General features: G+C 33.0%; 1 protein-coding gene across 4 annotated transcripts in view; it reads right to left on the bottom strand.

Annotated features, from left to right (window-relative positions):
- LOC136037653 (regulating synaptic membrane exocytosis protein 1-like) overlaps positions 1-14439 on the bottom strand; it is a 371730-nt gene that overhangs the window by 209810 nt on the left and 147481 nt on the right. For all 4 annotated transcript variants that reach the window (XR_010620002.1, XM_065720373.1, XM_065720374.1 and 1 more), the window contains exon 7: positions 7218-7434. Coding sequence is in view for 3 of the 4 variants with exons in the window: in XM_065720373.1 (XP_065576445.1) it covers positions 7218-7434 (217 nt within the window). In the remaining variant the exon portion in view is untranslated. The remainder of the gene's footprint in view (positions 1-7217; positions 7435-14439) is intronic.

Below are 14439 nucleotides of genomic sequence, written 5' to 3'. Positions count from 1 at the left end.
TCATTAATACAGCATTTTTATAATAGTATACTGACAATTCCCCTAGCTGTTCTGACTTTTCCCAAAACAAAAGACTGTCATATGCTGGCTATTAGCCCGGACAGAGGCTAAGGTAAAGACAGTATATTTGGACATGATATATTATCAGACCTTTTCCTGATAAAGCTTCCGACCAATTAGCTCGCAGCTTCTACATATCTAAATAGTATATTTATTTTCCTGTCAGAAGATGATATCCGATTCATCGATTGGTAAAAAAAAGAAGAAAAAGAGCGATCAATGAAAATAATCAAAAAAAAGAAAAATCTAAAGATAATCGTTGGCAGTCATGGTAACAGGTAGTTAAGGTATATCATGGCCTGTCTTTGGAGAGTTGGAACCTTACGTTTTCAGTTCAGGACAAAAAATGGTGCTACTGGGGGATAGGTAGTTTCCGAGACAATCAAGTCTAAAGCTTAAACTTTTTTTTAATATTTCTTTTTTTATAGTATTTTTCTTTTCTTTTCTTTTAGTTTTTACAGTCATTTTTGCCTCAGTTGACTTTTCGATTCAAATTCCTGCTAGGTTTGACCGTAAAGAACTTAGAAATTTGGCTGTAAATAAGTTGATCTAGAATTGAAATTGCCATAACAGTATTTATTGTGCAAATGATTGTTAAAAATTGGATTACTAACTCTTTTAAACTAAACATTACATTATGAAACTAAATTTAAACTAAAGCAATGTGCAATACTGCACTGAAATTAGTGCGCGTCAGCAGGTTGACAAAAAACTTAGCATGTGACTAAGTTTTATTGTGACTAAGTGTGACTTTTATTTGTGACTAAGTTTTATATAAACTAAGACATGTGACTTAAGTTGACAAAAATTTAGCATGTGTGGATTAGCCTTCAATTGAGGGAAATGCAAAATATAAAACACGAAAAAACAAGAACTTAAGAAAATAGGAAAATAACAGACCAAAATTTAAGTTAGAAAAACAAGGAAGTATCCCAAAAATTGTTTCGCAGAGGAGGGGATTGCTTTCGAAGGATTTTACAAAAGGAAACTTCAAAAAACGCATCAAAATTTGTTTATATGCATTTTGTTGCGTTTTTATGAGATGGACAAAAATTGGGGGGGGAGTCAAACCCCATAATTCTCCTCCCCAGATACGGCCTTGGGGGAAAAACATTGTGATTAACTCATCCTTACATGACTATTCACATATGAGCTATATTCTTTCTAGGGGGAGTACAGCGATCTCACTTCTATATGAACAAGTGTATAGTATTTTGAAACTATCTAGAAAGAGGTTTCATAAATTGGGTAGCTTAACAAAGCCAGGGTGTTACATGGGCAATATTAAACTTCTGGAAAAGGTGTCTATTGTATTTTACTTAGGACAAACTTATAGAATAAAAACGTTTTAGAACGAAATAAAAAAAATCTGTGCTTAAAAATTAATCGTTTTGCTACACAAAAAGTACTATATTTTAAAGAGGCTCTCCACCTTAGAGTGTGACTAATCAACATTTTATGAAGCAAACACTTCGAAAGATATTTTCCAAGATTGATCTTTATCCATGAAGTAATATCGCTTATTCAGAGTAGAGGTTTTTAGAGACCTCCCATACCTCTTAAGAGAGAATGGGAGCTAACTTCAGAATTTCAAGTGCCACCCTCCTCGGACTACTCGTATTTTGGGATTGGTGCCTACTTAAAATAAGTTTTGACTAAAAAGCGGGTAACTGTTTAGTGGTTTGAATCAAACAGTTCCTGGTAACGAACTATATGTAAGGAGCGATTTGGTTCACTTGTAGCCAAAGTTCTAAAAAATGAAGTTCTTATACCAATAGATATGTAAAAAAATTTGGATTTTTATGCTGATTTCAAATATGTAAGCTTCATTAAGTTTAGTCTTACCCATCAAAAGTTACGACCCAGAGAAAATTTGCCTGATTTTCGAAAAATGGGGGAAATCCCCCTAAAGGTCATAGAATCTTAATGAAAATCACACCATCAGATTCAGCCTATCCGAAAACCCTACTGTAGAGGTTTCAAGCTCTTATCTGAAAAATGAGAAATGTTGTATTTTTTGCCAGAAGAAAGATCACACATGAGAATTAATTTGTTGGTTTTTTTGTTTGTTTTTCCCAGGGGTGATCTTATCAACCCGGTGGTCCTAGAATATCATGAGGGCTCATTCAAACGGAAATTAAAAGTTCTAGTGTCTTTTTTAAGTGCCCAAAGAAATTAGAGCCCCCCTCCCATGCTCATTTTTCTCAAAATGGTCAAATCAGAATTTTAATATACGGTTTTCAAGATATCATGACCCTCCCCCCCACAGCCCGTGTGGAAAGGCTTTTTAAGTTAGAAAATCTACCCACTGTTTATGTATAGTATTTGTTACTAGGAAGTATGCATAGATTTCTCGGGGTTGGGGTGAATTTTATGCTCGTGGGATTTTCCACGGGAATAATTTTCCGTGGGGAAGAAGTTTTCCAAGGGTGAATTTTCAGAAGAAGTTTCACACTAGGGGAATTTGCCAGCATTCCTGTACGAAATTCTTATGTTTTGCTTCCTCATGGCCGACTCAATTTTAGGCGTGGAGATGTTATGGGTCGGGGGTAAATCTTCACCAGTATTGAATTGTCTAGAGCAGTGGTTCTCAAACTGTGGTACATGTGCCCCTTGAGGGTAAGCAAAATTTTTAGAGGGTAGGCAGCCGGCCTAAAAAACTATAAGACAATCCTTAAACTGTAGAACTGGCAATTTTTATTTACATTTTAGATATAATTTACTTAATACTGGTAACTTAGAAGCCTAAAATATTTTGTGGATAGAAAGGGGCACAGTGTCTTAATAACTTTGAGAATCCATGGTCTAGAGAATAAATCCGTGGGGAGGATGGATTTATCCGTGGAGGTGTAGCCAGATTTCCTGATATTACTTAAAAAACGATAAGAAATTAAATAAAAAAACAAGTTTTTTCAACCTCAAGTAATGAGTAATATGAAAACGAAGAGAAATCATTGCACATATAACGGGGGTTGCTCCTCCTCAACACCTCACTCTTTACGCTGAAGTTCGAATTCTGTCCCAATTCCTTAAGAACGAATCCCGAAACTCTGTCCTTTTAATTAGAATAATCAGAAGCTTTTTTAAAAGTACTAAAAGACTTTAGCCTAAAGAGCGAGATTTTGAGGAGTTCCAACCCTCCTCATATACGTAGTGATTTCTGTTCGTTTTTAGGTTTAATGTTGCTCCTTACTTTCAGTCAAAATTTTTTTCTCCATAAAAAAACATTATAAAACTCAGAAAACTGCTTTAAAACATTCTAAAATACCCACCACTACGAAAAGAGTCGCACAATTGAAAATTCTTTGAGCATACATAATTTTGCTATGCATTCTTCCATTAGAGAGGGGGGTGGGAAATTAAAGCAATGAGCTTTTAGGAACAACATAAATAAGCATTTTAGAATGTCTTAAAGTGGCTTAAGAAAGTTATAGTGTTCCCTTACGGAGAGTGGAACAAGTGACTATTTACCAAAAAGCATTCAAACAACACCTTTGTAACAGTTAGAAGCCAATAAATTTAAATACAAGTACAAGAGAGGTAACGGTAAGTTATGCGGGGGGGGGGCTTAATATTCTTTGATTCTTCTTGAATCAATTCTTTGGTTCTTCTCCTCCCAATAATAATTTCTGTTTCTGTTTGATACACGCTTTACTTGGGGGGAGGGGATAAAATTTCAGATGTAAAAACTAAAAAGGCCAAAATTAGATTAAGTATACACAAATATAAGTATAATAAAATCTGCAGATTTTAATAACAAAAATGTCAGCATATATCTATAATAATAAATAATATAGCTAATACATTTAAAAATAATATCTAATAAAATAGTATATTAATAATAATATCGAAAAATGATTAATCTTATAATGTTTCAGAGATGAAGGTACAACCGTAAGATCCCAGTTTGACAATAATCTTCATCCATTAAAATTGACCCTGTCTGGAGGGCAACTTGCATCTAACGTGTTTTGATTCGTCGGAATAGAACTTTGTGTTTTTTTTCCGGAAATTCAACTAATAAACATATGTGTGATTTACACAAAACAGACTTATGATTATACAACAAGTTGTAATATTGAACATGTCGCAATCCGAAACACACCATTATGTCACAATATTGACTGAGATATAGAAAATCCAATATATAGGCTAGGGGATGCAACTACTATTTATTATAAATAGAAGTTAATGGTTCTAAAATTTTGAACTTTCGTTAGAATCTGACAGCTAGGAGCATAAATTTTTTATTTAATTGTTTTTGTTTTTAGGAGTTCAAGTGCCAAGATATACTATACGGATGTCAAGATTTCATAAACTCCAGTTTTGCCATTTGTGAAGTTTTCTATTAGGAATGTTTAATACTATTACGCAGTATATGAAATATAGGATACATTACGATACGATTTAGGATATGTTTAATGCATTTTTGAATCTTTATCAAGATCAAAGCCCACCAGGCCTGCCCAAAATAATGTTTTTGCTAGCAAGACTTTTAAGAAATTTTTACTTTCCTGGCTTAGAAAAGTCACCTAGTGACGCAATATGACCCATCACCCTTTCTTGGATGATTGCCCATTTGTGATATGCCCTCTCCCCGTATTTTTTTTTATTTATGAAAATAAGATTCTCTTAGATTTTAATGCCTATAATTTAAAGGTCAAATTTTCTTGATGATTCTTTAACTCTAATTCTGACAAAAAAATAAATGTAAATTTTATGCTCGTCCTTACAAGTTATGGGTGGGTTCTAGGGAAATAAAATTATAGCTCCTGGATCAGTTTCAAAAATAGAGTTTCTTGGGCAATCAAATCTCTCGTAACCGTATCTTTCAAGTTTTGCGTATCATTAGATAACAGCCATTCTTATTTTTTTTTTTTTTTTTTTTTGGTTGATCAATAAAACAGTGACAGTCAACCAAAGAAAAATGAAAATTTATTTATAATAATTAATTTAATAACAATTATTTTTCGAGCATAATTAAACAGTTGTTCAATAACAAATATAATTACGAGACTTGTGATTTGTCGGGTACCCGTATCGAAAAACTCAAAATTTAAGTTGCGTACAGGATTGCCACTTCTTTTGATTATCACTATTTTTGGTGATTCTTTTCCAAAATATTGAGTTTCTGCGACTTTTATTCTTTTTTTTTTATAGAATCACAAATAGGGAGACAGTCTGCTTACAAGCAAGCATTTATTGACGCAAAGGGTACAGTACCCTTTTGTTTTCATTCAACCGATTTTTTTATTCGTTACCTCATATTTCCTGTTTTTTTGCTAATTTATCTTAAAATGGACAAAAACTATACTCCTTTTACAACTTGCAAGAAGTAAGCAGGCTAATTTTTATTCAGTGTTTTGATCCTTTAGTTAGTGTTTTATTTAGTCAAGATGGTAGTGATTTTGTTTTTGACCTGATGGCAACCGGAGTCTTGAAACCTGAGTGTATATTGAGCTTTTGGAAACTATTTCGGTATTCTTAAGATCTTAACCAATATCTCAGTTGCGTAGTAGAGGTTTTAGTATTCAAATAGGCAAAAAAGCAAAATCATAGCCAGAAGGCTGGGAGGTGCCAGGGTGATCCAGATCTCCAGAATCAGTAAAGTTAGATATGCGCATACATGTAAGCATATATTTGTAAGAATACCATGTCCAAGTAAAGTAATTTGTCTTAGTCGGATAGCTATCCCGTGATTTTGCCCTCCTCCTACGACGAATTATGGCAACAAACCTGTCAAGAACAAGGAAAGCAATGTTAGAAACAAGGGAAAATGGAAACAAGAACCATTTGATTCCCCGGAAAATGAGGAATTGAATATTCATGAATACTTTTACCTTTAAATAAAGATTAAATAGAAAAAACTAGTTTTTTTTAACTGAAAGTAAGGAACGACATTAAAACTTTAAACGAACAAAAATTAATCCGTGTATAGAAAGGGGCTGTTCCCTTCTCAACGTCCTATTGTTTTTTTTTTATAGTAGTGCTAGAAAATCCTGCGCCCTTTTCATTGAATTTCTCTTCCTCCATGACATATTCCTCCAAGGAAAGATCCTCTCACATAGCCCCCTCCCCTCAACCCTCCCTCCAACCCAAACCAAAAAGAACACCCCTGAAAACGTCTGTACACTTCCCAATAGCCAATACTGTATGTAAACACTGGTCAAAGTTTGTTGCAGCCCCTCCCCCGGGGACTATTGGGGGAGTAAGTCGTCCCCAAAGACATAGTTATTACGGTTTTAGACTATGCTGAACAGTTAGGCTATCTTGAAATTTTGTTCCGTTGACTTTGGGAAATAAATGACCGTGGGAGGGGGCCTAGGTGCCCTCCAATTTTTTGGTCACTTAAAAAGGGCACTAGAACTTTTCATTTCTAGTTTAGTTAGAAACTTTTAGTTTCAAGGGCACTAGAACTAGGACCACTTGGTCGATACCATGACCCCTAAAAAAAAAAAAAAAAAAAAAAAAAAAAAAAAAAAAAAAAAAAAAAAAAAAAAAAAAACAAAAAAAAAAAAAAAAAAAAAAAAACACGCACCCGTGATCTGTGCGTTTCATGGGTGTGGATCAATGTGGATCAAAATATGATCCACATTTTCGTAGATAGGAGCTTGAAATTTCTTCTAAAAGGTTTTCTGATACGCTGAATGCGATGGTGTGATTTTCGTTAAGATTCTATGACTTTTAGGGAGTGTTCCCCCTTATTTTCCAACACAAGGCAAATTTTTTCAGGCTTGTAACTTTTGATGACAAAGACTAAATTTGATGAAACTCATATATTTAAAATCAGCATGAAAATCCAATTCTTTTGATGCATCTCTTAGTATCAAATTCCGTCTTTTAGAGTTTCGTTTACTATTGAGGCGGGCCGCTCCTTACTACAGTTCGTTACCACGAACTGTTTAATAAGAGTGTGCATGATGATCAAATGCACCAATTTAGGGAGGGGGCAAGGATTTCAAATTCAATTTGTAAAATGAATAGACAAAAAGGGTACTACACAAAATCTCGGAGATTGGAAGCTGTTTTTGAATATTTACAGTAAAAATACAAAAAAGTCATTTTCTATTTTCAAAGTCTAGGGGGAGGGACGTTGCCCCCCTACCAATTTGTGATGATTTCTTCTTTGTTTTTTTTTTTTTTTATGAGAGACGTACCTGGTCTGAGATGTCCAACAGAGTCTGCAATGCTACCTCTTTTCACTTTTTCAACAATAGCACCAAGTTTTCCATTTTCCAGCGTTTTACCACCAACAATTTTTAGTCCAAGAATTGCGGCACTAGATACATGTCCTGGCGCATTGCTATCTTTTTTTAACACCATATGTCCAACCATTTTTGCGCCATCGCTGCTTGGTTGCCATGTCACGGGATGCTGCAATGAATTTAATATAAATATGCGAGCTGTAGGATCTTGATGTTTGTTTCTATCTTGCACCTGGGGTAAAATCTTGATTAGCCCCCCCCCCTGTCTCTCAAAAATTTTCAGGGCAAATATATACAAAATTTGCATTCAATAACCCAATTTGAACGTAAAAAGTCATAAGAAAAATTTAATTTAATTAAATACGGTGTATTTAATTTTTTTCCTCAAGGAATGGCTGTGAAGGTATTGGAAAAATGAAAATTTTGGGTTTAATTTGCTTATGCTTACTGCCAACTGCTTCCTCTGCATTATTTAAATAAGAACAAAATTCTAAAAATAAGAATGTAACTGTAAGATTATGTATTTGAAATTTTCTGCCCCCTAAAAAGAGCCTCCTCCGTCCCCCCTACAACCGCCTCTGTTGGTAATGGAGGTAATTGTATAATCTTAAGTATTTTCTCAAAGATTCAGTTTTAAATAATTGCAAAGACCAAACTGGACTATTTCCCCCTGATGATAATGGATAATGTGTACTTTCTACTTTGTGGGTCAATATGAGATGATGACACACAGGGGCTTACTGAGCTCAGTTTCACCTTGGCGAAACAATGACTATGAACCAACAGCTGAGTAGATAAACATTGTGATAAAATAGTGTATTTGCTATTTGAATAGCACAGTTCAATCGAAAATGAGAATTTTCACTGACGTTTCTTATGTGGTTTTTGCAAATATTTTGGAAGAAAATGACATTGAAACTAAAAAAGAAAAATTCTACACAGTATAAGATGGGCTATGCATTTTAACTTGCTCTTACCAGACCCCTGGATGCTGCAAAAATATCTTTCTAATTAGTTTCTGAAATCTTTATACAAAATATGGCACGGATTCTTAGGCCTTGTAGCGTCCTAAAAATCGAAAAAAAACGATGAAAGTCTGAGTATTCTAGCACTTATTATGTAACTATTTATGCACATAGTTGCTAGGTTTGCTCAGATTTATCTAGCCAAGATACCAAAACCAATATCCTCATTTTGTTAATTTTAATTTTAATTACATACTTTTTAAAACAATAAAAAACTTTAGCGTAAAGAGTGAGGCGTCGAGGAGGGAACAACCCCTTTCATAAACGGAATAATTTCTGTTTGTTTTAAGTTTTAATGCTGCTCCTTACTTTAATTTGAAAAAACTTTTTTTCATTTAATTTCTGAACATTTTTGAATTAATACATTTTTATTTTGGCTCACCGTATATGAATAACTAAAACGAAATTTCTATATTGATTTTTTTTTTGGCTAAATAGCTTTCTCATAGTTTTGATCGGACGATTTTGATAAAAAAAAGGGGGGAGAAGGCCTAGTTGTCCTCGAGTTTTGATTACTTAAAAACGCAACTAGAACTTTTTATTTTTTTACGAACGTTTTTATTAGTAATAAATATATGTAACTTACGAACGAGTTTACATTGCGAACTTCTATATTTTTAATTTGTATATGAGGGTGTTCGCCCCCTCGTCAATGCCTCACTCTTTACACTAAAGCATGAATTTTGACCAAAATTCTTTAAGAATGACCCCTGAATCACAAAGGCCGATGAATAAATAGTTGAAATTACTAAATTACTTCAGCGTAAAGAGCGAGATCATGAGGAGGAGACCAACCTCCCTATATACGTAGTAATTTCTGTTCGTTTTAAGTTTTAATGCTGCTCCTTACTTCTAGTTGAAATTTTTTTGTCTCATTTTTTTTTTGTTTAAATAATGATAGGAAATCTTGCGCCCCCTTCAAGGAAATTCTCTGCCCTCATTTTAAATTCCTCGATGGAAAGATTCTCCCACGTAAATCCCTCCCAAAAATCCCCCTCCCACCGCAAAAAGTTCCCCTGAAAATGTCTATACACTTCCAAATAACAATTACTATATGTAAACAACGGTCAAAGTTTGTAACTTGGAGCCTCTCCCCCAGGGACAGAGGGGGATTAGATCGTCCCCAAAGACATATTTATTAGGTTTTTCGACTATTCTGAACAAAATGGCTATCTCAACATTTTGACCTGGTGACTTTGGGAAAAAATGAGCGTGTGAGGGGGCTTAGATGCCCTCCAATTTTTTTGGTCACTTAAAAAGGGCACTAGAACTTATAATTTCAGTTAGAATGAGCCCTTTCGTGACATTCTAGTACCACTGGGTCGATGCAATTACCCCTGGGAAAAAAAACAACAAATAAACACGCATCCATGATCTGTCTTCTGGCAAAAAAAACGAAATTCCACATTAAGAGCTTGAAACTTCTACAATAGGGTTCTTTGATACGCTGATACTGATGGTGTGATTTTTGTTGATTTTATGACTTTTAGGGGTGTTTCCCCCTATTTTCTAAAATATAACAAAATTTCTCTCGCTCGTAGCTTTTGATTGGTGATATTAATCTTGGTGAAACTTATATATTTAAAATCAATATTAAAATGAGATTCTTTGGATGTAACTATTGGTATAAAAATTCCATTTTTTTAGAGCTTTGGTTACTATTGAACTGGGTCGCTCCTTATTACAGTTCGTTACTAAGAACTGTTTGATTAAGTTACGGTCAGAATATTCAATACATTAAATATCGGAATTTTCTACAATATCAAAGACAGTTGGGCTTAGATTTAATACATCGACAGTATAGTTCAGAAGTAAGAGGTCAAAGCCTCAGTTAATAAATGTTGTGCTAAACCTGTTTTGAGCCTCCAACATCACTGTTGTTGTGCAGTGGAGGTCTATATATATATATATATATATATATATATATATATATATATATATATATATATATATATATATATATATATATATATATATATATATATATATATATATATATATATATATATATATATATATATATATCACTTTTGACATTTTATCGTTATTTCTGTTCTAAAAAGATCATATCTCTAAAAAGGAACTATAATATGTTTTTGCCCAGCCGTCGAAAGAGGGGAGCAGCCGGGGCAGCCTTGGCGGGGGGACAAGAGTAGGGCTTCTGACTTTGATCAAATTTTAATTTGGTTCAGCTATTTTTGTCCATATTTGATTTGGGAAGGGGCGCTGTAATCAATCTTTCCCCAGGCACCACCAACCCTAGGAACGGCTCAATGTTTCTATTACACAGCCACAAAATTTGAAAGCTAGCTTTGTGTCATCCGCCACTTCATATTGCCTTCAAATTATATAGTAAACAAAACTTTTATAATTAGTGTTTACTGTTTTATTAAGTTTATTTAAAAATAAAAAAACAATTAACCCACAACGGAGAGCAGAGCTAGTAAAGTTGGGTATATAAGCAGTATAACATAGATGATTTCTTAAACCTCATTAGCGTGCCATAATATAAAGAAAGAAAACGATCAAAAATGGGGTTTCTAAGGCCAAACAAGAATACTTAAAAAAACACACCAAGCGAATATTTCGAAAGGAGAACCACCTCACTTCAAATAATATAATCAAGGAAAAAGCCGAAGAAAAAAAAAACAAACACAAAACAAATGCGAAAAGACAATGTGAACAAACAAAAAACCAAAGAAAAAGCAAAAAAAAATAAAAGATAAATAAAATTTTTGATCGTTTTATTTCTTCATATTATATTAGGACATAAAAAACAACAGGTACGACTCTAGTTCGGCATTGTGAAGGGACACGTTTGCACGGAGCATAAATGGGAGACAGTAACAACGGCCATCAAAGGGGTAAAATTAACCTTGACGGGGCTGCCAACTTAATTGGACAATCTGTCTTGGCTTTTTTCTACAATTGGCCATGACTTTGACTTTTCCCACAACTATTCCCTTTTTTAAATTCAAAAATCAACGGATCTCGGTCGAGGCCTTCGGCCTCGACTTCGATATATATATATATATATATATATATATATATATATATATATATATATATATATTATATATTTTGTATTTTAAAATCCTAATAATTAGTTTTGCGAGAATGATGTGAATTATTCTTAGATTGAAGATATATCAGGATCTTAATACAAAGGTTTCAGAGAGAATAATTGTTATCTGGTTTTACTAAACTGTTGAAAAGATAATAGCATTTTTATAAACATAGATTTATTGAATGAAAAACATAAGATGGGACTAAAAATATGCCTTTTGGGACTGAAAGGATACTCCTTTAGTTTGGTTAAGTAGAGACAATAGCATAAAGCAGAGCTGTGGTTTCTATTTTTAAAACACATCCTGACATTAAATGCCAACCTGAATACTAAAAGTTTATGAAGATGACGAGAGATAACAAGAAAACATCAAGATTAACATTAACAAGTTCAAGATTTATGACTCGAGTTCAAAAAGCTTAAGTCCGAAATGGGAACAGTTTGTTATCCCTCTGCTGTTAAAGGTTTCTTGTAAAGCCTCTTTTAGTAAAGTTGTGAATTAATTCTTACAATTAATGACCGGATTACAAAAAGGACGTAGTTGATCGATGGCATTTAAATTGGCAAGATTTGACCGAAGAAACCTCCTTTTTAAATTTCAGGATATTTTCAAGAACAGAAAGTTCTCTAGATTTGGACTTTTCTTTCAAATTGTTCATCTTTTCTTTTGAAGTCCTATATTGCCTACTTACATTTACTACCAAGAACTTATTTGAATGAAAGAAGAGTTGGTCACGCAGAAACGAAACTCAAAAAAATTAATATCAGAAAAAATACAGAAAATACAGTAAAAAAGAGATTTCTTCAGTCTTCGGTCGCCAGGAAATGTTTTTGCCTAACGTCTTAAAAAAGCAGCCTAGTATCTACTTATATTTAATACCAGGAACCTATTTTATGACCATTTACTGCTTTGAACCTATTTGAATGAAAGAAGAGTTGGTCACGCAGAAACGAAATTCAAAAAAAGTAATATCAGAAAAAAAAGAAAATACAGTAAGAAATAGAGATTTCTTCAGTCTTCGGTCGTCAGAAAATTTTTTTTGCCTAATGTCTTAAAAAACCAGCCTAGTATCTACTTTTATTTAATACCAGGAACCTATTTTATAACCATTTACTACTTTGAACCTATTTGAATGAAAGAAGAGTTGGTCACGCAGAAACGAAATTCAAAAAAATTAATATCAGAAAAAAAAGAAAATACAGTAAAAAAAGAGATTTCTTCAGTCTTCGGTCGTCAGGAAATGTTTTTGCCTAATGTCTTAAAAAAGCAGCCTAGTATCTACTTATATTTAACACCAGGAACCTATTTTATGACCATTTACTGCTTTGAACCTATTTGAATGAAAGAAGAGTTGGTCACGCAGAAACGAAATTCAAAAAAATTAATATCAGAAAAAAAAGAAAATACAGTAAAAAAAGAGATTTCTTCAGTCTTCGGTCGTCAGGAAATGTTTTTGCCTAATGTCTTAAAAAAGCAGCCTAGTATCTACTTATATTTAATACCAGGAACCTATTTTATGACCATTTACTGCTTTGAACCTATTTGAATGAAAGAAGAGTTGGTCACGCAGAAAGGAAACTCAAAAAAATTAATATAAGAAAAAATACAGAAAATACAGTAAAAAAAGAGATTTCTTCAGTCTTCGGTCGTCAGGAAATGTTTTTGCCTAATGTCTTAAAAAAGCAGCCTAGTATCTACTTATATTTAATACCAGGAACCTATTTTATGACCATTTACTGCTTTGAACCTATTTGAATGAAAGAAGAGTTGGTCACGCAGAAACGAAATTCAAAAAAATTAATATCAGAAAAAAAAGAAAATACAGTAAAAAAAGAGATTTCTTCAGTCTTCGGTCGTCAGGAAATGTTTTTGACTAATGTTTTAAAAAAGCAGCCTAGTATCTACTTATATTTAATACCAGGAACCTATTTTATGACCATTTACTGCTTTGAACCTATTTGAATGAAAGAAGAGTTGGTCACGCAGAAACGAAACTCAAAAAAATTAATATAAGAAAAAAATACAGAAAATACAGTAAAAAAAGAGATTTCTTCAGTCTTCGGTCGTCAGGAAATGTTTTTGCCTAATGTCTTGAAAAAGCAGCCTAGTATCTACTTATATTTAATACCAGGAACCTATTTTATGATCATTTACTGCTTTGAACCTATTTGAATGAAAGAAGAGTTGGTCACGCAGAAACGAAATTCAAAAAATTTAATATCAGAAAAAAAAAGAAAATAGAGTAAGAAATAGAGATTTTTTCAGTCTTCGGTCGTCAGGAAATTTTTTTGCCTAATGTCTTAAAAAACCAGCCTAGTATCTACTTTTATTTAATACCAGGAACCTATTTTATGACCATTTACTACTTTGAACCTATTTGAATGAAAGAAGAGTTGGTCACGCAGAAACGAAATTCAAAAAATTTAATATCAGAAAAAATAAAGAAAATACAGTAAAAAATAGAGATTTCTTCAGTCTTCGGTCGTAAGAAAATTTTTTTGCCTAATGTCTTAAAAAAGCAGCCTAGTATCTATTTTTATTTAATACCAGGAACCTATTGTATGACCATTTACTACTATTAACCTATTTGAATGAAAGAAGAGTTGGTCACGCAGAAACGAAATTCAAAAAATTTAATATCAGAAAAAATACAGAAAATACAGTAAAAAAGAGATTTCTTCAGTCTTCGGTCGTCAGGAAATGTTTTTGCCTAATGTCTTAAAAAAGCAGCCTAGTATCTACTTATATTTAATACCAGGAACCTATTTTATGACCATTTACTGCTTTGAACCTATTTGAATGAAAGAAGAGTTGGTCACGCAGAAACGAAACTAAAAAAAAATAATATCAGAAAAAAACAAAAAATACAGTAAAAAATAGAGATTTCTTCAGTCTTCGGTCGTCAGGAATTTTTTTTGCCTAATGTCTTAAAAAACCAGCCTAGTATCTACTTTTATTTAATACCAGGAACCTATTTTATGACCATTTACTACTATTAACCTATTTGAATGAAAGAAGAGTTGGTCACGAAGAAACAAAGACTTAAAAAATATTTGAAATCCAAAAAACTACGGAAAATAC

The sequence above is a fragment of the Artemia franciscana genome, chromosome 17, assembly GCF_032884065.1.
Source record: "Artemia franciscana chromosome 17, ASM3288406v1, whole genome shotgun sequence".
In the NCBI taxonomy this organism is placed as follows: domain Eukaryota; kingdom Metazoa; phylum Arthropoda; class Branchiopoda; order Anostraca; family Artemiidae; genus Artemia; species Artemia franciscana.
Note: the sequence above shows the minus strand (reverse complement) of the source record. Positions and strands in the feature narration are given on the sequence as shown.